This window comes from Puccinia triticina, chromosome 17A, assembly GCF_026914185.1.
Source record: "Puccinia triticina chromosome 17A, complete sequence".
Lineage (NCBI taxonomy): Eukaryota > Fungi > Basidiomycota > Pucciniomycetes > Pucciniales > Pucciniaceae > Puccinia > Puccinia triticina.
In genome coordinates, this window is record NC_070574.1 from 3848696 (window position 1) to 3872904 (window position 24209).

General features: G+C 51.7%; 3 protein-coding genes across 3 annotated transcripts; 2 read left to right on the plus strand and 1 right to left on the minus strand.

Annotated features, from left to right (window-relative positions):
• Positions 1 to 1563: 1563 nt before the first annotated feature.
• PtA15_17A371 (uncharacterized protein) lies at positions 1564 to 4596 on the minus strand (the record flags this gene model as incomplete). Its single annotated transcript, XM_053164481.1, has 6 exons — positions 1564 to 1588; positions 1830 to 2669; positions 2738 to 3540; positions 3670 to 4360; positions 4427 to 4474; positions 4583 to 4596. The coding sequence occupies 6 exons, from the start codon at positions 4594 to 4596 to the stop codon at positions 1564 to 1566; spliced, it is 2421 nt and encodes an 806-aa protein (XP_053028444.1).
• A 696-nt stretch (positions 4597 to 5292) lies between these two features.
• PtA15_17A372 (uncharacterized protein) lies at positions 5293 to 5865 on the plus strand (the record flags this gene model as incomplete). The annotated part of the gene is made up of 4 exons (XM_053164482.1): positions 5293 to 5373; positions 5458 to 5545; positions 5640 to 5727; positions 5823 to 5865. The coding sequence occupies 4 exons, from the start codon at positions 5293 to 5295 to the stop codon at positions 5863 to 5865; spliced, it is 300 nt and encodes a 99-aa protein (XP_053028445.1).
• A 3174-nt stretch (positions 5866 to 9039) lies between these two features.
• PtA15_17A373 (uncharacterized protein) lies at positions 9040 to 22722 on the plus strand (the record flags this gene model as incomplete). Its single annotated transcript, XM_053164483.1, has 16 exons — positions 9040 to 9081; positions 9154 to 9525; positions 9620 to 11836; positions 11910 to 12198; positions 12284 to 12661; positions 12733 to 12912; positions 12980 to 13099; positions 13181 to 13996; positions 14072 to 16885; positions 17812 to 18708; positions 18774 to 21566; positions 21642 to 21748; positions 21817 to 22323; positions 22409 to 22476; positions 22554 to 22630; positions 22712 to 22722. The coding sequence occupies 16 exons, from the start codon at positions 9040 to 9042 to the stop codon at positions 22720 to 22722; spliced, it is 11688 nt and encodes a 3895-aa protein (XP_053028446.1).
• Between the last annotated feature and the right edge of the window lie 1487 nt (positions 22723 to 24209).

Consider the following 24209-nt stretch of genomic DNA (forward strand, 5'->3'; position numbering starts at 1 on the left):
CGCCGTCATTTAACCAGATCAGCGGTAATCTCGATCCTCACAAGAATCTGGGAGAGAGGAGGATATCATAAACTCTCAGGGCACTCCTTCAGAGTCGGAGGAGCGTCTTTACGGATGGCGATGGGAATCAACGTCAAAGAGATACAATCACTTGGGCGTTGGAAATCAGATTGCTACAAATTGTACATAAGACAGTACACGCCAACCCAGATCAAAGACACCCTCACACTGTTGTCAGACCTACAGGAGAAGTGGGAGAATGGAAGTTAAAGCACACAACTCAGTCAAAGACCGTAAGGTTTGGGGTATCGAGCAAGGCTCAGGCTTCTGGTCATCGCCAGAGTTGATGGGTCTAGCACCGATCCCCCAAGAGCGTGCTCCTTTTTCTTCTGCTCCGGGGGGTTTTTCACCCCTCTCGAGCCACCGAGACACAGAGTAGGATCTGGAGAGTCGTCGGAAGCTCGAGAGACTTGAAAGCCCCCCCTGACCCACACACGGCCGGCTTGGAACCCCCCCAAAGGGGTTCAGGCCGGCCTAGGGGAGCGCGGTAGCAAACTCACCGCGTCTCCCTGAACCTGTAAAAAGAAGAGTGAGAAAAGAGTGGGAACCCCTCTCCAGCATTCAAGCAAAGAGAGGCCCCCACGATACCACCACAACCAAGGCCCTTGAGGGGCCTACGTTGCGGTAGGTACGTAGAATGGATGGATTAGAAACGCTCAACGTTGCTCTGTAGACTACGTACTCCTCATAAAATGAACTGCACAAGTTCTCTTCTGAATGCGCACTTGCTGCGAGCTCAATTTATAAAATGCAACATAATTCTATCGATCAAACCAACCAACTGTTTGCACCTCTGCACTGAGATTGTTGGAATCATAAATTTGATTGATGTCATGCTGGTAGAAGCTGTTAAAAATGGAAGCTGTTAAAAGTCCCGTTTTGGAGCGTGTGCAAGACTTTGGCAAAAACTTCAAGATAGTCAAATGACGCCAACAACATTGGTGCACACATTTTCAAGGTGAGACAAATGATTTTCACGTGCCAACACATTTGTTGAAGAAGACAAAAAACACTAAACAAAATCGCCAAAAAAAGAAAGAATCAACATCCACTCCACATTTTGTCCGTACCACATTCCCTCAAGGCCAGAATTATTTTTATGTGGGGGGACACGGAGGGAAACCCAAAGAGTCCGATAAAAAAGGGTTTGGAGAGGATTAACGAGTGGTCTACATTATCTATGCGAGATTAGATCAGTGCGTGTATGTATAAATTGTGGTACAAACAAAACATAAATGTGTGGAGGTATGAATATGGACCTAGAATGAGGGTTAAAACGAGTAGAGTACAGATAATTGCCGTTGTTTTTCTCCCAAATTCCAAAAAAAAAAACGTAATAATAATAAAATAATACGCTGGATTGTTTTGGAGGGTGGGGCGAAGCAGGAAAGGGGTAATAAAACTTGCGATAGTACAAATGGATGTGTTTGAACAAACGAGTGCAAGAAACACAGATGTTTTCTGGATGGGATGAGCGGGCAAGGAAAAAGGATAGCCGGGGGTTTACATGTGTCCATGACCATTATACCTGCGTTTGTCAAAGGGAAGAGAATGTCAAGGACTGTGTGCAAGAGGGTAAAGATGAAAGAGGGACAAACACAGTGGGGTCGATCCAGTTCTGCTGGGATGGATGAGGAGGTGGGTGGGAGGGAGGCGGATGGGTGGGGGCCGGACGGGGGATGGGGGCGATCGGAGGTGCGTAGTGGGGACGAGCGGAGGTGCGTCTGGTGAGGCAATCGCGGAAGCAGCGGAAGACCATGAGGAGGAACATGAGGCCGAGGAGGCCGGCGACGATGGCGATCGGGATACTGATGGCGAGGTTGTTTCTGAACCAGGACTCGGCGGTGTCGGTGATGCTCCCGGCCTTACAGGAGCCGGCGACGCATCTGCCGCCGTACCCGCACTCGCTGCCGTCGACGAAGTTAGTCGCGAGCACGATGCAGTCCGCCCTTCCCGTGGGGTCCACACATGCGATCTTACAGTCCATCGTCGCTCCCGCCGGGCAAGCCTTCGTGAGCGCGAGCGACGCGCCCTGCGCCTTGCATTGCTCGTCCCGACTCGTGCACATGCCCGCGGCGCACTTAAGGCCCATCCCAGAAGGCCCGCAGCCCTTGCCGTTCTCCGCAAACTTGTCGTCCGGACAGTGGACGTCTTTCCCCGAACAGCGCTCCTCCTCGTCGCACTCCGCGTTCGCCGACGGCCTGCACACCTGTTGAGGGCTCGCAAACTGGCAGTCCGACTGGCAGCACGGACCATTCAACGGATCACACACCGCCCCCGTCCGGAACTTGCACGTCCGTGGATCGCAGCAGCTCGAGGTCGTGCTCTGCCCCGGATCGCAGTCCTCGCCCGGCTCCACAATCCCGTTGCCACACTGTTGTAAGGAGATCACTGTCCGTTGGCCCGGCGTCACCAGGCAGGAAGTGTTCACAGTGCTGTGTAATGTCGTGCATATGTTTCCGATGCTGCAGGGAGAGAAGTTCGTGGTGTTTTTGGTGGCGACGGGTGACATGAGGAAGTTTCCGTTGCTGTTACAGCTAGTTCTGCTCTGCGGACAACAGGTGTCCGATAGATCGCACCCAGAAGCGCAATCGTGAATAGCTCCAAAACTGTGCCCGAGCAGGAAAGGATCAAAATCTGGGCGGCTCGGCGAGAGCATGCAAGATAAACACTCAACTTGTGGCCGATTTCATGGGCCATCACTTGCCATTCATTGGTGGTAGCAGCAGTGACACCGGTTCCACTGGTAACTTGTCCCGTATTGCTGGATTGCGACTGAACCTCGCACAGTTGACCAAGCCAAGCGACGCCGACCTCGCTACCGGACGAACAATCGGTGAGCAGATGCCAGAGTCCTGCGCCATCCCCGCCGCCCTTCTTGCCCCTCCAGTCGCTAAAGACGCTTAGACGCCGGTTGAGATCCAATCCGCCGGTTCCAGATCCGGGACAGCCTACGTTCCACATGGCATCTGCCTTCGGTGTCGCTGGACACTCGGGAGATTGGACGTTCAGCTCAACTACACCAATCGAGATATTGAATGTGCGTTGGTAGATGGCGGAGACCGAGTTGACGTTGTTCAAGATTGCCATCCGGGCAGCGTCTTGGGTCTTGTACTTTGAGACATACGTGCAATCAGCCGCCACACCGATAAACACTACGCGCGAGCCGATGGGGCAGCCGGTCGTGGTGCCGATGGAGTTGATGAAGTTTGAAGAGGTGGTCGTGTTGCCCAGCCAGGTGATATCGTTGCCCATTGACTGCCGTCGATGCAGGGTCTTCGTAGTCGAAGGAGGCATGAGTCTCGAGGATTGATTGAAGTTCATGCCTGATGATGGGATGTTGACTGATGATCGATAGGTGGGTATCCCCAGCAGGTGATCCAGGAAGCTTGTCATCGAAGCCAAGGAGAATGAACTGGCTGGGTTGAGTTGTATTTGCTGTGAGGAGCCCAGGGGTTGCGGGGCACGGTAGACGGCATGCTGTGGGTTGGAGTTGAATGCTAGTTGGTCGTGTCCGCAGCTTGCAGAGGGTTGGATGTGATGATTTGTTGTTGTTGTTGTTGTTGATGATGATGATGATGATGTGCCCAGGTCGGCCTCCTGCCAGACTATGAGTCCGCCGGTGGGGTGCGCTTCCCAGGGCGTGGGCTCTGAGTCTGCGTGCGTGCGTAGGCTGCTGAATGAGTCCCACGGCTTGATGTGCCAGAGTTGGTTGTCGTGTTCGAAGGCGCCTTCGAAGATGAGCTGGTGGAGGTCTTCTTCCGCTTCCATTTCCAAGGTGGCCTGATGGACCAGGATCCGGGCCCAGCCTCTGACGCGCTGGTCTTCGTAGGCTGAGGCCCACTCGGGCGAGGGGCGGTCGACTGAGGCGTGTTCTTCGTCCCACCAGGAGTGGATGTGGTCTGGGTCGATGGACCATCCCGAGTAAGCCAGCACGTCTCGGCTGAGCAGCGGGGACTCAGTGGGGGTGGTGCTTGCGGGGTCGGTGGCAGCGTAGATGAGTTTGGCGTTGGGATGGATGAGGTTTTGGGTGGGCCTGAGGGAGAGAGTGAACCATTGGAGGGGCTGGTCTGGGTCTGCGATGATGGAGGGATTCTGGTGCTGCTGGTGATGGGTGGGGATGGCAAACTTGAGTAGGATGGTGTCGTCGTACTGGAGCTGGCCTGGGGTTGGGATGGATTGGGAGCGCCTGAGGATTGAGTTGTGGGCTGTTCTCTGGCTTGGAGGGTCGAGCAGCCGGGGCAGCAGGTGGAGCGAGCCCGCGGCGATGTGACGGACGGTCAGGATGGGCGGAGGGGGACTAGAATGAGCTGTGGAGGGAGGAAGAGTCAGTGTGTGCTTTCAATGTGTGGTGAGTTGTGCTGACCATGGAGCAGAGTGGCCAGCTGGAGTAGCAGGAGTGCCACAAGCATGGCTGTATGTGTTGATGGTGAGTATACAGCCTGGGCAGAGCGAAGGGCTTCGAAGGCGTTGAGGCTGGGTGGGGTTGGGTTGGGTTGGGAAGGAGGCTTTTTTAACTTACTGGACAGCAACCATGCGCACTCCCGGGCAGCGGGCGGCGGGCGGCGGGCAGTGCCAAGAACAAGGAGTGATCAAAATCAACGGCTCATCAGCCGGCTTATGTAAGCAGCATGGGCAGTGCAACACCACAACACTCATCAACTTCACAGCTGCAGCCGAGGGCTCATTTCATCACCGCACGGATATTCGTTTGTTCTCGGCCGAGTGGTGAGAGAGGGGCGGCCTGGCTCAGAGAGCCTCCCTCTCCGATCTGTAGACAACCCAAGCGGCAGATAAATAACTCTCATCAAAAGAACTTTGGCCGTGCACACTTCCTAATACAAAAAGAAGAGAATTTGCTTCATGGGCTTCGCAGAGACGGCCAGGAGCCCGGTGGGATGCGCTCGGCGCCCAGTCGTGGTGCTGCGCGGCGCGGCCCACACACCTTTTCAGTTCTTCCTTCCTGGCCACACACTCACACACCGCCTCTTCGCAACTTCCGACAATCAATCCCGTTGGCCCAACTCGACTCGCCAGACGACGATCGATCCAGTTGCCCGAGCATGATCTTGTAACAACCCGTATTCCAACTCTCTTATCTTCCTATCTGGGGATGGTGACTCGCAATGAGCTGAATTGACCGACCTTGCTTGCCGTGGGTTCTCTGCTTTTTTCTTCCCCTCCATTCTCATCTGGAAACGCTCTCTTCGAAGCTGTCCAACCTGTTCTAACATGCTCGTTGTAAGTCGAGCGACCGGCGAAAACAAATTCGAATGCACAACGTGCCCCTACGAATATCCGATCTACCGTAACGTCAGTGGCTTCCAAGCATCCTCTGCAACTCACTGTCTCCATCCCACGCTGAATTGCTTGCATACATCTCCATCCCAACCGTAGTACACTGATCGCACCGTTCTGACTCGCAAGGAAGCGGACGACGTCTTGGGGGGCGAGGACGCATGGAAAAATGTGGACCAAACCGAAGGTCTGGTCCGAGTCTCTCTTTTTTTTTCAGCCTCTATAACCCCTCCGTCGCACCTGGAGAGCCGCAGTTGACGATGCGTTTGTTCTTTGTTTAGCTCAATGCCCCAAGTGCGAAAACAACCGGGCGTTTTACATGCAACTGCAGATTCGTAGTGCAGATGAACCAATGACGACGTTTTACAGGTAAGCAGCTCGCCGTATTCTTTTCAGAAGCACAAACAGAAATGACTTACCGGGTAGGACTGCTTTGAATTCATCTCCATTCCATGGTCTGATAGGTGTACAGTACTGCAATGCTCAGCACAGTGGAGAGACCAGTGACAACCCTACAACATGTCTTTCCAATGCTTCTTGCTTGCAAGTTGGTGTTCTTCAGAGACCACAAACAAAGAACTCAAACTATACATTGAGTCTGCAGAATCCATCGACAGGATTTGCACTGTCTGTCTGCATTAGCTTGATACCACTGCCAGAGGTCAATCATGTGAATCAAAGGCGCTGCAAACAATTCAGCCTTGTGAATCCTTGGGCGGACCCTGCCTGACCCTACATAGTGAGTGTGCAGGTCCCTCGAAACCCCCGAAGGAAGCGGGTAACCTTATTTAATTTTTGTTTTCAATTGGCACCAAATTGGTATGAATGGGCTTTGAAACCCAATAGGGTACGAGCCAAACATGCCATAAACGTATGAATGTCTGCTGAAATTCAGCTAAATCTGCTAAAACCCGCAGGCCTCTGCTTGTCATCCGGGTTTTTTGGTTCCCTGGGGTGGGGGGATTTTGGCCCAACCATAGTCACAAAAATGTATGAATCAGCCCTCAAAACATTCCCCAGTGCCCCCTGGTGTAATAATCTTGCCAGAATCTTAGAATTTTGGTCACCCACGGGCCACCTCCATCGGGGGTATCCAGGGTCCTGAGTGTGCATATCAAAAACAAAATGAATAACCTGAAGTTTTGAAAAAGTATGTAAACAGAAATGGATGGTGATAGAAATATTTAAGGGGGCCAAAAAATGTAGGCAACATGCTGGAGTTTTCAGTCTGGGGGCTGAGCTACATAGACTAACTATGTATTCAGAAAGCTCCTAGCCACAGGGACTTTCTGCAGCTGCAAAAAAAGTGTTGTGAAACCTCCTGCCAACCTCTGCACCCCAGTTCAAACTTTGCACATACTTCCAGGTGTCCAAGGATTCAGCTGTGGCGCATGCTGCTTTTCGGCCAGATTTGGTCCACATAGCTGGCAGGTTGGATGATCACATTGGGCCAGCTTTGTTTCCTTTTGTAAGCACATATTCCCTCCACCCTTCCAGTTACTCAATCATGAGTATGCCAGTTGAAAAAATACAATTTACATCAGTAACATTTTGGAAAAATGTTTTTTTGCTAGAGGTTAGATGAGATGGTCCAGTACTGGGGTCCTTCTAGGGTTGTCATGGCAGGTACCTGGGCCATTTAGCTTCAACCTGCTTCCAAGTGCTTGTGAACAAAAAACATCAATTTGTAACATTTTAATCTCATCAAGTATCACTTGGACTCAAAGAAGACACTCAGCTAACTATCTTGGAAGGCACACATACAAGCACAAAATTCAGATGTTGCAGGTATTTGGCTTCTGTAATCTCACTTGCGCCAGCCATGCAGTTATATGAGTGTCTTCCTCAAGGGCAAGTGGTACTTGATGGACTGAATTTATCACATATTGATTTTACTTACTCACAAGTACTTGAAGCAGCTTGAAGGCAAATGAAACAGGTACCTGCCATCACATCTCTAGGTCCTCCCCACCCTCCACTCGTCACTGAAGCTCTCAGCTTGATTCTCTACTCCATATACAGTCACAACCCACTGCAACATAAACATTATATCTAATCAGATCTGTACTAGCTCAGACAGGGCTGGCCATTGGGGTACAGTACAAGGGTGAGGGATTTGAAATCTCTGAAGTTCAAAGTGTTATCAAATGGATTAGACTAGATTGTATGTGTGGAATCTAGATCACTTTGAGATAGGGCCCTCCAGGCTAGCTGAATTGATGCCCCCAGAATGTTCTCTGAGTAGGTAAATTCCCTCCACCATTGTTGAGGCTATGTAGTCAAAACACCTTGAAGTGTATCCCATGTCACACAGAATACCTCACCAGGCGCAGGCCTTATGTCTTCTATTGGCTCCCTGCCCCAGCTGCATCAGGGAATAAGACTTCACAGCTCAACATTACTAGTTACAGCTACATATTACTACTAATACTATCATCGTCAACATATCACAACCAGGGCATAATGGCCACTGGCAGTGTGCTGCACTCTGTTCCAATCCAGGGTTGAAGCATATTATAACTGACCCCAAACTCTTCATCCCTCACAGAGCCTGATCAACAATGTTCATTAAAAATTATTAGCTTTCAGATCAATTCTTGTTTGATTATAACCAAATATCTGGTCCAGTATGAGAAGATAATTGGACTATTTTTAGCAGGTTTAGCTGGGGCTTGGAGCAGTAGACACAGGATCAGATAAGCTGGAATACTTTCAATTACGTGACACGTGATGGTGAATAGGAGTAAGAATAATCTCCTTCTTAAGAGAGCATGAATGACTGTCCTAGTTATGTACTCACACTGACACATCTGCCCAGCTGGAAACTGTTCCTTCTCTAGTGACCGTGAGAAACATGTTATGGGAACATTGTACCTCAGATTGGGCCCCGAAAAAAAATGCCCCAATCATTCTCAAAACCAAGACCTTATGTACATCAGCCAGAGAGCACACAAGGAACAATGGCAACGCCAAGGGAGAAATTATTTAGTCCCAGAGTCAGATCGCTTGCTCTCATATTGATTAGCCCAGAAGCGATGTGAAAAGCTGCCTGGTGTTTTGAGATTCGAAGTGTTGTTGTGTGCAAAGCTTAGCCCCTCGTGCTCACGGGTTCGATGTCTTTCGATGGCTGGTTGAAGATGATGACGAGTCGGGTTGTATGTGGTTGCATATGAAGAGTGATTGGTTTTATCTGAAGTCCAAAACGCCTTGAGGGTGATGACGGGCAGTAATCGGGTTTAAGACGCTGTGGTCTGATTGGTTTATGCCCGGTTTTCTCGCCCCCCTCCCCTCTCCCGCTCTCCTGCCTCCCTGTCTCTGCGCTTCTCCATATCCGGCCTGGCTGTTTTCCATCGCACTTCTTCTCCAGACAAGCTTGAACTCCCCCAGCCCAAGCTGCCCTCCGATCATTGTCCTGTCCTCTCCAACCCTTTCATCGTTTGCATTTAATCGATCGACCCTTCCCTCCAACTCGGTATTGCCTCTGCTACCTCCAATCATCCTGTTCAAGTCTGTTCAACTTACCCTTCTCCCACTCCCCTCTACCTGTCCGTATTCAGACCTCTCTCCGATCGATCTCCTTGGCTCATTGGTCCGACCCCTCTCAGCTCCCGAATCACTCCCCCGCCCTCTCTCTCACTCTAGCCCCCGTCCCCATCCGCCTCCGTTTCATCCGAAGCCACCATGACCCGGATCAAGCGGAGTTGGAAGAAGGCGCCCGAAACGGTCAGTCGCGTTCTTGTCAGAGTATGCAGGATAAGGAAATGGCATTGATAATCCGGCTCTCCTCGATAACAGAATCCGAAGGTGGTCGTGCTCATCAAGGAATTTTCTCAACTTCCCGATCACGAGCTCATCACTGCCCTCGAAGATGCCATCAAGACCGGATGGCAATACCCTCGATCGGATCTCATGTTCTGGATCCCCGTTCTGAATCGGTTTGACGGATACCTGGAAGCGACGATCAAGGAGTATGATCTGCGAGGACCAGGAAGCAAGAAAGAGAAAGATTCGGATGGTAAAGAGATCAAGGAAATCGATTCCAACCGGATAGGCGTCCAGGTCAACGATTTTGCCCCGATCACTAAACGGATGACCCTCGCCATCTTTGGATTCATCAAGCTACTGCTCGAGAACTGCACCAATCGAAAGCTGTTCTCATCTTACGACGTTTGTCCCCTTTCCTTGCATGCTTCGATCCCAGCTCTGCTTCCCCAGCATTGTAACTGACTTCTCTTCCTCCCTTTCGGTTTTCTAACTATAGCGTCTCAACGACTTTCTCCTCACTACCGACACGGACGTGCTTCTGGCCAATCTCCGTCTGATCCTTCGCTCGGCCCAACAGTGGAGCGTCCAACATCAAGACATGAACGGTGGTTTTGGGATCTCTCACTCGCGACTGCTCGACCTGCTCCAGAGTTGGTCGTCGATCAGCGGAACAGACATAACTGGTCTCAGCTTGGTCGACCTCGTCCAACACACCCTTTCCGCCTCCTCTCAGTCGGAGGATGCCAACATGGACATCAATTCCGCTCCAACCAACCCACCCCGCAACGCTCCCGAAGTTACCTTTCTCTTTTATCGCAAGGTTGACCTGAAGCCGACCACACAGCCTGCCATTGACACCAAGCCGGCCGTAGACGAAAAAGGCAAGGGAAAGGAAGTGATGCCGGGCCCATCCACCACTTCCTCCATCCAACCCTCAAGCTCCTCAACCCAACTGGCTCATACTCCAACTACCCCAACCCCCAAAGGCCGGTCGAAAGACAAATCCGTCGCTTCCCAGACCTCCCCCACCCAACCCCTTGCTCCAGTCGAGGGATTAGCCACTATCCACGTTTCGCCTGACACCCTGGCCTCTGGTAGGCGGCCCCAGGATATCTTGGCTGATCTCATTGAACAACATCAGCTACCGATTGATTGTCGATTCAAGCTCTTCCACCGGATCCGGATCGCGATGGCCCTCAGAAACTCTCTGGACGTTCGGCGATTCGCCGTCGTACGACTGTTGGCCCTGGCGATCTATACCCACACGACCGACGAAACGACAGCTGTTTCAAAATTGTTCATCTATGAGCCCGGTCTGATATCCCAACTCAGCGAGCTTATCAATCTGGAAATCGGTGGTGACGGTCTCGGTGGCGACATTCAGGCCGCCGCCTTCTACGCATTGGAAGGTATTTCCCGATATCGAGGCAAGATTGCTGAGGTTGCCGGTGCAGTTGGTGTTTCTGTTAGTCACGGTACCTTGATGCAGGTAGTGCGCAAGATGGCGAAGGAGCTCGAGCGCGAGCGAGCGGCTTGTAAAGACGAGTTCATCGATTCCCTATTTTGCTTCCTGAGCTGTCTCCAGCTTAGTGTGTACGCTGGCTCTCTCCTCGTTGGGGCCGGTGTGGTACCTGTACTCGTTGATATCTGTAAGAACTCTCATCCCAATCAGATCGGAACCGTGATCCGAGCCGTTACCAATCTGGATGGGCTACTCTATGGGTTCACTTCGGCATTTGCCCTGTTCAACGGGGTCGACGGGCTCAAGGTGTTCGTTAATCGAATCAAGGAAGAGGTCGACAAAGCGATTGCCGAGCACCCTATCGACGTCACTTCATCATCCAAACCGTCTGAGTTGCTCATCGGGATGCTCTCGCACTCCTCTGCCGGCCTTCTCAAGGCTCTCTTCCGCTCGATCCAGCGCTTGCTTACTTCGGCTGGAACTTTGGAAAGCGTTCGCAACTTGACGGAGACCCAACTGCCTCAGTCCATCAAGCTGATCATCCAAAACAAGGCAGTATTCGGTTATCAAATCTATTCCCTGGCCATCAACATGATGTCCACGTTGATTCACAGCGAGCCGACCTCGTTGGTTATTCTTCAAGAAGCAGGCTTGCCTGAAGCCCTGTACGATGCAATTGACAGTGGTATCGAACCGGCATTCGACGTGATTGCCGCTATACCATCCGCTCTCGGCGCCCTCTGCCTAAACGAGGTAGGCCTACAGCAGTTGAACGACCGTCAAGCGATCCCGGCCATCTTCTCGGTGTTCACGTCTGAAAGGCATGCCCGTATTCTAAGAGACAGGGACCACGCCTCCGTTGTTGGAAGTACTATCGACGAGTTGATCCGACATCAACCCTCGCTGAAAAAGACGGTCCTGGATTCCACCTTGACTTTCTTGAACGAAATCGATCGCATTGGAAACGCCGTCAATATCAACACGAGTCAATTGGCAAATGTCCAATTGAAGCCTTGTCCTGAGGAAAGTTCACAAGCTGCAATCGAAGGCCCCTCATCGTCCGTTGCGCCAGCTCCCGCCGAGAACAACTCTCAGGATGTGGTCATGAATGACAATCCAAGTGCACCTGCCCCAGCCACTACTCTGTTCCAGTCGGCGACCGCTAGTGTTAGCAAAAAAGACAAAGAAAAGGACGAAAAAGATCATTACGCCAACAACCTTGTGCTTCTCTTGATTGACGTCGCCTGTAGGGTAAGCCAACTGCCATTTTTTTATATCATTCCCGAGTAACTCACACTGCAAACCCTTACCACTTTCTTTGCAGTTGCTCGAATCGATGCTACAGAACGTGGCGCATTGCCAAGATTTTATTACCTTGGGCGCCTTGGACAAGCTATTGGGCCTACTCCGACTGCCTTCAATTCCCTACGATTTTGCCACTACACCGGCCGCCGAGGCGTTTAGCTCAACCATCAGGGTTGTTACCGAAACCTTACCCCGCGAAACACTCACGGTTGTGATGAAGCAACTCCGATCCGACCTGATGGAAATCAAACCGTTCTGGCAAACCCTTCGGCCGGAGTCGGAAATGCTGAAAATGGTCTCAACTACTCGTAAGTTCGCATCTCGTCCACGTCATCTTTGCCACTCGTCATTCCTATAGCTAATAATGTGTTGCCACTTTTCTTGCTGCTTTAGCTGCTGATGTCGACGGCCATAATCATATTTTCCGTCGTCTGATTTCGATCCAAGCCTACATATCGTTTTTGAGCGACATCTGCGTCGCGAGTGGCTACTCTCACACCCGAACCGCCGCCGGAATCCTTGGAGTGTTCAACAATTCCGAAGAGTCCGACACGGTGACGATCTTGGGTGCCCTGCAGCGCGTGGTCTTCTGGGAGCACATTTTGATCAAGGCGTTTGCGCCGAAGCCTTGGTCCGATGGGACTACACCTGCTGCCGGCTTGACCGCGACAACCGCCCCAATCCCGTCATCGTCATCAGGCACTGTATCCATTCCGGTCCTTCCTTCGATCGGTGACCAGAGCCAGATCAGTTCTGTGACGACCATCCGAAGTGAGTTTATTCCGCTCTATTTTGGCAAGAGAATCACACATTTACTGATACTTGTTTGCTTTCCTTCTTAGCCAATGCCATCTCGAATACCGAAGCTGTCTCAATGACATCCGCTGGACGCGCCGACTCTGTCACTGGAAAGGCGACTGAAACTGCTGGGACTCCTGCCACTGAATCATCCATTGAGAATGCCAAAGCCTTACGGTCGATCGCAGCCTCAATTTCACAATCACTCAACCCGTTCTTCTCAGGTAAGCATCCTGCATGACCTGTGCATGTCCGACGATTTCTTGCTAATGTTCATTTCCTTATTTTTAGCTATCATCAAGTTGCTATCCTCTCGCCGAGTCACAGACGAGGCGTTAAAAAAACAAGCTCTCTACACGGCGAATTTACTCGCACAAGTTTTGACAGGGCACTTAGTATGGCCGGGTGCAGGTAAGAATATTTCTGACATGTATTTTTTTTGTCTATTGTTTGCTCATAGGGTCGTTTTTTTTTTTTTTTGATCTCCGCTAGAGGATCCGTTCTCAAACTTCGCATACCTCACCGTCTGCCTGAATACGGCATCTCAGTTGCTCACTGAGGAAAGAGGAAGCCGCTCAACCCTGAACAGCTTAATCTTATCACCCTTCCACGACAGCGGCGGGTTGCAGACCATTCTTTCGCTATTCAACCGCTACGTTGACCAAACCGACTCGCTCTCGAAGGAAGGAAACCGCACGCCAGCTCAGAACGTCTTACTGGTCCATCTGTACGGTGGCTTGAAGGTCGCCCTCGATTTACTGCAGACCCTTTGCTCATCAACTGCGCTATTGGAGTCCCCTCATACCGTTTTGCTGCAAAGCTGGAAGGATCTGGTCGACCCCCCATTTGATGCTCCCGGATTGCTGATCTCGATGCGTGCGAGGATCTTGGCTGACATTCAACGTCTGTGGCGCGCCGACTGGTTGAATACTGCGCCCCCCAACGTTGTCCGCGGAGTTGTAAAGATTTTGCTCGACATCATCAAGGCCGATGGCGAGGCTTCTCCAGAACCAACTCCGGTTGGCCCTTTTACCACCGTTGGAAACTTGATGGGCACCACCAACACCTCTTTAGACCGAATCACGGGGGCATTGAGCGGAGGATTAGGAGGTGTGACAGGTTCTAGCTACCTCGCATCTTACGCGCTCTCAGGTGGACGTCCACCCGCTGTACCGGACGAGGGAAGAATCGCTAGCCTGGTAGACATGGGATTCCCACGTTCTGCTTGCGAAACTGCCCTGGCGAGAACTCATAACAACCTCAACTTGGCAACCGAGTTCCTACTTGCCTCGCCTGTCTTAGTTCAACGTGCCCGAGATGAGGAAGCAGCACCTGCACCCGCAGCAGCGGCAGTTGCCGCCGCCCCGCCATCGACATCTGCAGACCAACCTGGGGCAAACGAAGAGCAAACCGCCCCGGAAGCAAGCACCCAAACGGCGGACGTAGCTGACAGCTCACCAAACGAACTTGTGGCTATTGCTGATGAGGTGATGACCACCCCGCGATTAGGTTCTGCCACCTCTCCACCCCTGTCCCCAGTCCTGCCGATCCCACCTGCTGAGCGCGAATTAGCCTCCGACAATCATGATGTTCCGATGGTCGAGGCCTCGGCTGAAGATTCAGGGACCGCAGATCCTCAAGGGAGCACGGAGAACTGCAGCTTTTCTGGCGACGACGGACACACGACACCCAGAATCCCATCAGCCGAAGTGAGCGATCCAGCCAGCAGCAAGACTTCTAAACTCGACGAAGTTCGGGCTCAGATGAAGACTGCCCTGAGCGAACTCCGAGATCCACTGCGAGCAATGTTTCTCAAGCGCAGCTTGATCCTGGCCGAGTCGTACGATGAATTGGCGTTTGATTTGAAAACGGCCTTCAAAGCATTCGAAAAGAAATCGATGGCCAACGATAACAAGACCTTCGATGGGATTGCCACGTTACTCAGCGAGCTCGAATCTTTCTCACCGTCATCCGACCCATCCAGTGAAGACTCGTCGCGCAACAACGTCCCAGCTATCTCGGTCCGCTTAAGAATGCTCGCCCTTCTGGCCAATGACTCGTCCTTCGAAGCGTCCCTGCATCGCAATGCAAACACGTTGTTGAGGACTATTGTAGCATTACTCCGTAATGCTACTGGCTTGATGAAGGAGTCCCTCGAAGTAACAGAGATTCCTAAATGGCTTGCCTCCTCGCTTTTGATTGTCGAGGCCATCTTAGCTTACGCCAAGGACAAGCCGGCTTCCGAAGTTGAACTCACCAAGCCTGCTGCTGAGGAGCTGGATGAAAACGACGAAGACGATGATGAGGACGAAGATGTTGATAACCCGATCCCGGACAGCGTCGCTTTTCTAGGTCTTCCGGCCCTGATGAACGAGCCCCGTCAAACCACCGCCAACCAGACCGCCTCCACTTCGGCGGCCAAATCGACGAAAACTCCGGAGCTTTCAAGCCCCGCATTCAGCCAGCCATCGGAAGAAGATTTGGAGCTGATTTTCCAAATCTGCACCAACGTGCTCAGATGCCAGCAGTGTGGTCGACACGACTTCCTCGCTGCCATCCGAGTGCTTCTCATTTTGACCCAAAAGCATTCTGTCGCTGAAGCTTTCCTCAACAGTGGCGTGCCCGCCATTCTTCTCCGCAGCTTTTCTTTCAAAACGGAGTCTCGGGGCTGTCTACCCTATGCAGCCATGCTACTTCGGCACACCGTTGAATCAAACCCAGTCAAGCAGGCGATCATGACTAAAGAAATCACACATTTCATCTCTTCTCATGGCCGCGTCCGGCAATCTGACTTACCTTCTTTTTGCCGGCACTTGGTCCCCATGGCCTGGCGAGATTGGTCGACCTTAATGGAAACGATTGCGGCGACGTGCAAGCTGGTTCCAAACAGTGCTGCCACGGGTGGATCGTGGCTGATTGCTTTGAACGACAAGAAGGATCAGCCTACCCAAGAACCCAACAAGGAAGCTTCGAATTCGACGTTGAAAATTGCTTCTGGTGAGACAGCAGGCAATGAAATGCAGATTGATGAGATTGCACCGACTGATCCTGAAAAACCTTCAGATGATGCGCCCTGGAGACCCGCGGTTGATGGAACGATGCAGTTCTTGATGTCGGAATTGCTGAAGGCCGGGAAAGATTGTTTAGCTCCCAGTGCAGCCGCAGATCCCACAACTTCGCCTAATCTGCCGGGCATTGTTCGACCGCCCATCTTTAGTCAAGCTTCGCAGAGCACTCGTATGCCAAGCTTGGACACTGTTGATATTGGATCCACCGGTCCGAGCAGCAGTGCAACGACTTCAAATCTATTAGCATCTGCCCTCGGTGGGTCGACCAATAAACTCGAGAAAGCCGATGAGCATCAAGTTGCGGCTTTCTCCCATGCCTGCTTCATCATGTCGTGGATGAGCGAACTGTTGGCTTCTTACAACGAGTGCAAAATCAGTTTCATGAGCTCACATCATCGTAAGGGCAAGTCACCAGCAAAGTCGTCGACATCCTCCAGTCTCGCTGCAGCAGCAGATCTCAAGTCCAAGCACGAGATCTTGAATTTCATGCTTTGTGACTTGATTCCGACCGGCCCCTTGACTCAACCCAACACGACCGAATCACAGAAGAAATCAGCGATTGCTAGTTGGGCAATCATGGTTTTGGTCGCATTGTGCCATGAGCCCAACGCTGGTAAGGAGCCTTCCGACATCGTCACCTCCGCTCGCTCATTCGTTCTCACCGGACTTGCACGTGCAATTCAAGACGCGATCGTGTCCGAAGAGCCTGTTGATACTCGCTACGGCCGACTATACGCCCTCTCAGATCTCACTTTCCGTCTTCTTACTGCCGCCCCCTTTGCCCAAAGACCCTCAGCAAGCCCCAGCGAAGCGCCAATCCAAATCGCGAAGATCATGCTCGAGAAGAACTATGCAGCTCTTCTCTCCAATGCCTTGGCAGATGTCGATCTTAACTTCCCATCTGTCCAACGCTTACTGAACTCGATCCTGAGACCCCTCGAACATCTCACCAAGGCAGTCACCAAGATCAGTCGAGCATCATCCGACCGGAAGAACGGAGACAGCGCTACTGGTCCAGCTTCAACGATTGAAGTCGAAAGTGTGCCCCCGACCGAAAGCTCGGTAGAAGACGAAGCAATGATACCTACCGAAGAAGACGCACCAGATCTTTATCGAAACTCGGCCCTTGGTCTGTACGAAGGCGAGCTAGAGCCCGGAAACCGAGACAATTCGCCTAGTACATCCGAGGAAGAAGATCAGTTTGACGACGACGATGCTGATATGGATGATCTTGATGACGGGGCGATGCTCGGAGGGAGCGACTTGTCAGATGCTTCTGATGAGGAAGGCGATGTGACCATCGACATGGGCGAACCGGACTCCGATACCTCTGATGGTGACCATGAAGATGACGATGAGGATGATGAGGACGACGAAGACCAAGACGACGATGATGAAGAAGATGACGATGATGATGAAGATGATGATGGGGACGATGATGAAGGCGATGATCATCCAGAAGACGAGGATGAAACTGACTTGGACATGGGAATCGTTGACCGTGGAGTAGCCAATACAATTGTCATGTTAGTCCGATTTCACGCTTTTCTTTACCCGTGTCTTTGCCGAAGATTTTCTGATACACATTTCTCTGTGGGTTTCTTACATCATTAGGCCTCAATCATTGGACGGTGCCAATGACCTGGACGAAGAGGCTCGCAATCTCATGAACTTTTTGAACTCCGGTGCTCCAGACTTAGGTCTACCGGAAGGAGATGATCAAATCATCAATGCTGGGGCTCGAGTCGAGATAGAAGACCACTTGGAGGATGAAGACGGTGGCTCGGTTGGTGATCGAGGTCATGCTGCCGACGACGGCTTCGAAGGTGGTTCCCTTGATTTTGGTGACGAGGTGGTTATCGAAACTGGCATGGGTGAAAATCGTGCCGATGCTGGGCCTTGGTCTTGGAACGGCGTCTTGCCCTTCCAACCGCGAACCGAGATTCAAACCGCCCCTGTTGGCTTGGGTGGCCATTCCACTCTGCTCCGTAAGCCGCAGATTTTTTTCTCAGATACTTTTTCTCTTCCGTTTCGCTCATGCTAGCATCTTGCTAGATCAAGCCACAGACAACGTATTTGGTCGACCCCGGACTGGTCAGCAGTCCATGGGAATCTCAACCCATCCCTTGTTGGTCGAAGATTCCGGCAGGCCTTCCCGTGCGGACGCTTTTACCCGCTCTCATCGTCGGATGGACATTCGATCCGGATCAGTCGATCAGTGGATCACAGCAATCGAAAATCTCCTCGGAGGTGGGGCTGGCCAGCTCATCGAACATATTCTCGGCACGGCTGCCTACGGCCAGCGTCCAATTCACATTGATCTCGGTCAAGGGCCCAATGGACCCTCCCTTGGTGGCGTTGTCATCGATCCTCAGCGAGGCGTTGTGATGCCTGTTGGCCCACAAGGCTTGGTTGGCCAAACTAACCAGCCTCCCCCAGCTAGCCGACTTGATCGGCATCTCGCCGATCGAGTTGCCGGACAAACTTTGATGCCACTGGCCACCCTGCCGAGATGGTCCGAGGAGGCTCGAGTCTTCCAACAAATCTCATCATCCTCCGAAAACCCCGCGAAGATCCAACGCGCGATCTTCAATCTCCTATCCCCACGCGCCAAGCAAACAGCCAAAGAAGACCTTCAGGAACGAGAGAAGCTCTCCAAGCTGGCCAGTGAAGCCCGGCGTATGCGCGAAAACCAGGCTCAGTCTTCCCAATCTGCACCTGCACCTTCCACCGATGCCGTTACATCGACGACCACGCGCGAAGAGAATGGTGTCTTGCCCATGCCTGTCGATGTCACCGGCATTGCTGAATCGTTGGCTCTCGTCAACGCTTCTGCCGATGACCCTAATCCTCCTATTCCTGAACCTGCAGCTACCGAGGATGCGGAAATGCACGATGGGACAGAAGCCGCCAATCAACCAGTTCAGGAGCAATCCAATCCCCAGTCGATGCGTGAGTTAATTTTTCGTTTCTTCAGAAGTCCATTTGTTTCAACTGATCTCCTCTCTATCCCTCAGCCGCTTCACTACCCGAGAACAGCGCCATGCAAGGCGTGGACTCCCAGGACGACATTGTTGAAGTGATCAACCTGGCTCGTCAGCTGGCGGACAGGATTGGCTCGACGGCTGAAGGGTCGAATGCACCGGAGCCCGTCGAATCCGCTGAGCCACCAACAGCTACCGAGTCTGTTGTTGCTCAGCCAGAAGCTCCCGCAGATCAAGCTACCTCCAGCGCCGAGTCAACCAGTGCTGCTCCACCGGCCGGATCATCGCAACGTGTCACAATCACGATCAACGGTGCCGAAGTTGATATCACCGACACCGGCATCGATCCCACTTTCTTGGAAGCGCTGCCGGATGATATGCGAGAAGAAGTTCTCAACCAGCACTTCAGAGAACAGCGACCGGTACGAGAAGAACTATCGGTCCCGGTACCTTCCAGCATCAGCACCGACTTTTTGGATGCTCTTCCTCCGGAGATCCGCGCCGAGGTTATTCGCTCCGAAGTTGCTGATCAGCAGCGCCGTCGTCGCGAGGATCTCGCCCGAAACACCACCGCCGCTGGTAGTAATCGGGCGCCTGCCGACCCCGAGATTGATCCGGCCACGTTTCTCGCCGGTCTTGACCCCAGCCTTAGAGAAGCTGTCTTGCTCGAGCAAGACGATGGCTTTATCTCTACTCTTCCTCCCAATCTGCTTGCCGAAGTCGATGCGCTACGAGACCGTGTTCTCCGCCGACAGCACGCCGTTCGTTCCGGCCGCGCCCGTGATCCACTCACCGGGTTGCCTGTCACTTCCGCTTCCCCTATTCCCTCGGCTGGCAAGAAAGTCCCCGTCAAGGTCGACGCTGTTCAGGTTCTCGATCGATCAGGTATTGCTGCCCTGGTCAGGTTGATGTTCTTCCCCCAGCCTCTTCGAAGACATTCCCTACAGAAGGTTTTGGTCAATCTCTGCGAAAACTCCCGGAGTCGAACAGAATTAATCAGCACCCTTCTCGGGCTCCTCCAAGATGGTACACGAGATTCGGCAACTATCGATCGCAGCTTCTCGCAAGTTTCTAGTCGAGCCAGCAAGGCGTTAACACCCGTCACACCGAAGTCGACGAGTAAATTGAGGCGCGAAACTCACGTCGGGCCACTTCCTCACTTCCCTGGCGAAAGCGTGCCCAACCTGATTGCCCTCCGATGTTTGGAGGCCTTGTCTCTTCTCGTCACTTCCAATGACCGGGTTCCGATTTATTTCCTTACCGAGCAGGAAGTACACGTGGCTCTCCACAAACGTTCTGCCAAGAAAAGTAAGGGTAAGGAGAAGAGTAACACCTCAGTTACTTATCCAATCGTCGGTTTGCTCGCATTGCTCGATCGTGCCAGTCTGCTCAAACACCCCAACCTCACTGAATCGATCACTAGCTTGCTCGCGTTGATCGGAAAACCTCTGACTGCACTCGCTAAAAAGTCAGAAGAAACCAAGAATCAACCGGCCGCCTCAACTTCCACTGTCTCTAGTGCTCCTCTCAATGAGGCTGGTTCAGCACCGGCTATCTCAGAAACCGCAACGAGTCGGGCTGCAGCCCGAGCTACCACTACGACTGATGCTCGGCCTGCCCAGACAAGTGCCGACAAAACCGATGCCCCTCTTACCACGCTTGAAAAAGCTCCAGCGCTCGCTTCACACGACCTGCGAATGATTGTTAACGTTCTAGACTCTGGTGAATGCTCCAGCAAAACATTTAGCCACACCGTTACATTCATTCAGGCTATTTCGACATGCCCCAATGGCCGAGAGGTGATTGCCGCCGAACTACTTGAACGCGCAAAATTCTTAGGTGATGCTTTGCTGCCCGACCTGGACGAGCTTTCAGAAGCGATTCGCGAAGCCCCAAATGCAGCCGAAGTACGATCCACCACATTGGCCAAATTCTCTTCCGCATCTGCCCAGCAAGCCAAGTTGCTCCGGATCTTGAAGACCACCGAATTCCTGGACGCGCATGCGAAGAAACAAGAAGGTATTCAATTGCCACTTCCTGAACCCACTTCGCCCCTGACGCTCAGTGGGGTCGATGTCACGAGTCCGACGAGTGCCAAATCAGCTCAAGAAGCTCAATCATCGGGAGTTCAATTCAAAACGTTGTGGGAAAAGCTCAGCGAATGTCTCACTCTAGTCCAAGAGCGAGATGATATGATTCACATTGCCACCGTGCTCTTACCACTGATGGAATCATTCTTGGTGGTATGCAAACATGCGGGGATTAGTTCCCTCAAGTTGCATCGCGGATCATTGTCGCCCCGACCGGAAGAGTTGTCGTCTGACGCCGTGAATGGATTCTTCCTAAACTTTACCGAGCGACACCGAAAAGTACTTAATACGATGGTGCGCAACAATCCTGGATTGATGAGCGGTTCCTTCTCAATTCTAGTTCACAACCCCAAGGTACTCGAATTCGACAACAAGCGAAACTACTTCAGTCAGCAGTTGCACAAGGCTCGATCCCGCGAGCAATACGGCAACGTGCAGTTGAACGTCCGTCGACCGCACGTGTTTGAAGACTCGTTCCACAGTCTCGCCCGGCGCACCGGAGACGAGCTGAAGTACGGGAAGCTCAGCGTCAGATTCTATGACGAGGAAGGTGTCGATGCCGGTGGAGTGACTAGGGAGTGGTTGACCATCTTGGTCAAGCAGATGCTAGACCCCAACTACGCGCTCTTCACAGGTAGTGCGGCAGACTCGAAAACCTATCAACCCAATCGCGCCAGTGCCGTCAATCCTGATCACTTGGGATTCTTTACGTTCTGCGGACGGGTTATTGGAAAAGGTAAGTTATTATTTTCGAGGAATTAATTATTCCTGAAAGGTCTGGCATTAACTCGTACACTCTTGATTTATTTAGCCTTGTACGACGGAAGAGTAGTAGATGCCTACTTTACCCTGGCGTTTTATAAGCATCTCTTGGGCATTTCGGTTGGCTTAAGCGATCTGGAATCCGTTGACCCAGACGTAAGTGACCCACTCAATTTTCTTAACTGATTTTTAAATACATACTGACGTAACCCTCCATTATATAGCATCATCGTTCGTTGAAGTGGATGCTGGACAATGACATCGACGGGATCTTCGAGCTTACCTTTAGCGTCGAAGCCGACGACTTTGGCTCGACTAGGATCGTTGACCTCAAACCAGGAGGACAGGAGATCCCAGTAACGAACGAAAACAAGGCAGAATACGTGCAACTGCTCGTCCAAAACCGACTGACAGTCTCGATTCAAGAGCAGATCGACGCCTTCAAGAAGGGCTTCGACGAAATCATCCCCCGCGATCTTGTCCGGATCTTCTCGGCCACCGAGCTCCAGCTCTTACTGAATGGACTCCCTGACATCAATGTGGAAGACTGGAGAGCCAATACCGAGCTCCATCAGTTCCAGCAAAGCGATTCCACCGTGACGTGGTTCTGGAGGGCCGTCAGATCCTTCGGCCAGGAGGAACGTGCCAAGTTGCTCCAGTTCGCCACTGGTAGCTCGAGAGTTCCTCTCGAAGGCTTTGGTGCACTTCAAGGAGCACAGGGCGCCACCAAGGTCGGTCCCGACATATTTTCAACAGCTTATCGACCCGTTATGATGAATACTGATTTCGTATCCTTTTTTGTTTGACATTACTTAGTTCTCATTGGTCAACGCGCACACCAAAAACGTCCTACCCAGTGCCCATACATGTTTCAATCAAATTGAGTGAGTTCTCAAAAGCTTTCGTTCACTTCGACCCCACAAATCGCTGATTTCTCATTGTGTCTCAATCACAATTCTAGCCTACCTTCCTATGACTCGTATGAGGAGTTGCGGCGGATGTTCTTGATTGCTATTAATGAAGGATCTGAAGGGTTTGGTACGTTCCTGAAAAATGTTGTTCTTTTGGTGAAAATCTGATTACTGATAACCATCTCTCTTGGTCCGCGCTGGTTTTCAGGCTTTGCTTAACGATCAAAATTTGTTTGAATGAGGACGGCGATTGTGTGTACCGATTGTCTTTGATACCCTCTCCGACCTCTCTCTTTCACGAAATCCGACTCTTTGATTTCCTACTTCCCGCTGACAGCCAGACCACAAGCAAGATATGTGTGGCCGGCCATCTTGATGTTTTATTTGATCTCTGCTCTCTTCTCTCTTTCGAAGATATTTACATAGGGCTATTTTATCTATTCTTCCCCCGTCTCCTGACTTATCTCAAACTCATACACAACTTAACTCACCAAACACAAATACATATACAAGGTTAATTAAACACAGTGGGTTTGTTTCACTCGAGAAAAAAAATATCTTAGTACATATACGCAACGAGATTTTTTGTTTTGTTCTTCATTGCTTTTTGTTTTCTTTAATTTGGTTCTTTTGCGTTTTTTCGCTCTCTCTCTGAAAAATATAAAGCTCTCTATCTCTTCCTTTGAAATTCACATTCTTCTTGTCCAACAAAAGAAATCCCGTGATCCAATCATTTTTTTGTGAGGGTGGTGTTGGAACTACGAATTATGAGAAAGACTTGCTTCCCGGAGCAAGGAACACGTGCTATGTCGGACTCAACACAAGCGTACCCTCCCGACTTCCGAAGGAGGGACTTGCCTCTCAAGTGGCATGTCTTGCCCTACAGGATTGAGACAAATCGCAGGGAGGATGCCGCACTCCCCCATTTTCCCCAATATCTCCCCCTAGACCTCCGATTCTCACTGTGCCTTTGGCATCATCCATTCGGCTGTTGTTTCTCGCCTGGTACTTCCCACGAGCTACTGCGGCGCGGTAGTCGTGGCAAGTGCGGGAAGAGAGGCAAAAAGGGTTTTCCCCTTTTCTTGCCTCGACCAGGGGGAGAAATGTTTGATGCTTCATTCTGTTTTGGCAACAGAAAACCGAAAGGTGTAGGGTTCGGGCGCCAACCCACAAACTCATGGTTTCGTAGGCGCCTGAGCCGCGCGCTAACCCCCACCTCCGTAGAAAAAATGTGCCCAACCGAAACAAAACTAGCTATTCACTCTCCACCCCTTCCCTCGCAATGTTCCGGAGGATGAATTTGGATTTGTTGACGACCTCCTTACTGTAAGGCCTAATGTACAAACGGGACGACCTCCTTACCGTAAGGCCTAATGTACAAACGGTAGCAGCGAGGAGACGTCCTCCACGCTCATCCCCAAATCAATCCTTAGCTAGGTGCCGCCTACGCGGAAACTGTGTCCGGGCACGCTCGGGTAACCTTTTTGTGTGAGGACGGCTTGAATTCGTGAAACCACCTCTCGTTTTGTGTTGTTAATTCGCTCCTGCCGAGGGCTGTCGGAGCTCGCTTCCGGAGACGCACGCCCGCAGCAGCGAGGGTTAAGTTCAAGCGCAGCGCGTTACCCTCGGCGAAACCCTCCAAGGTCTCGCCCGAGTCCGACTCTGTGTAAGTTAACTTTGAAAGCCAACTCACAAACTCAGGAAAT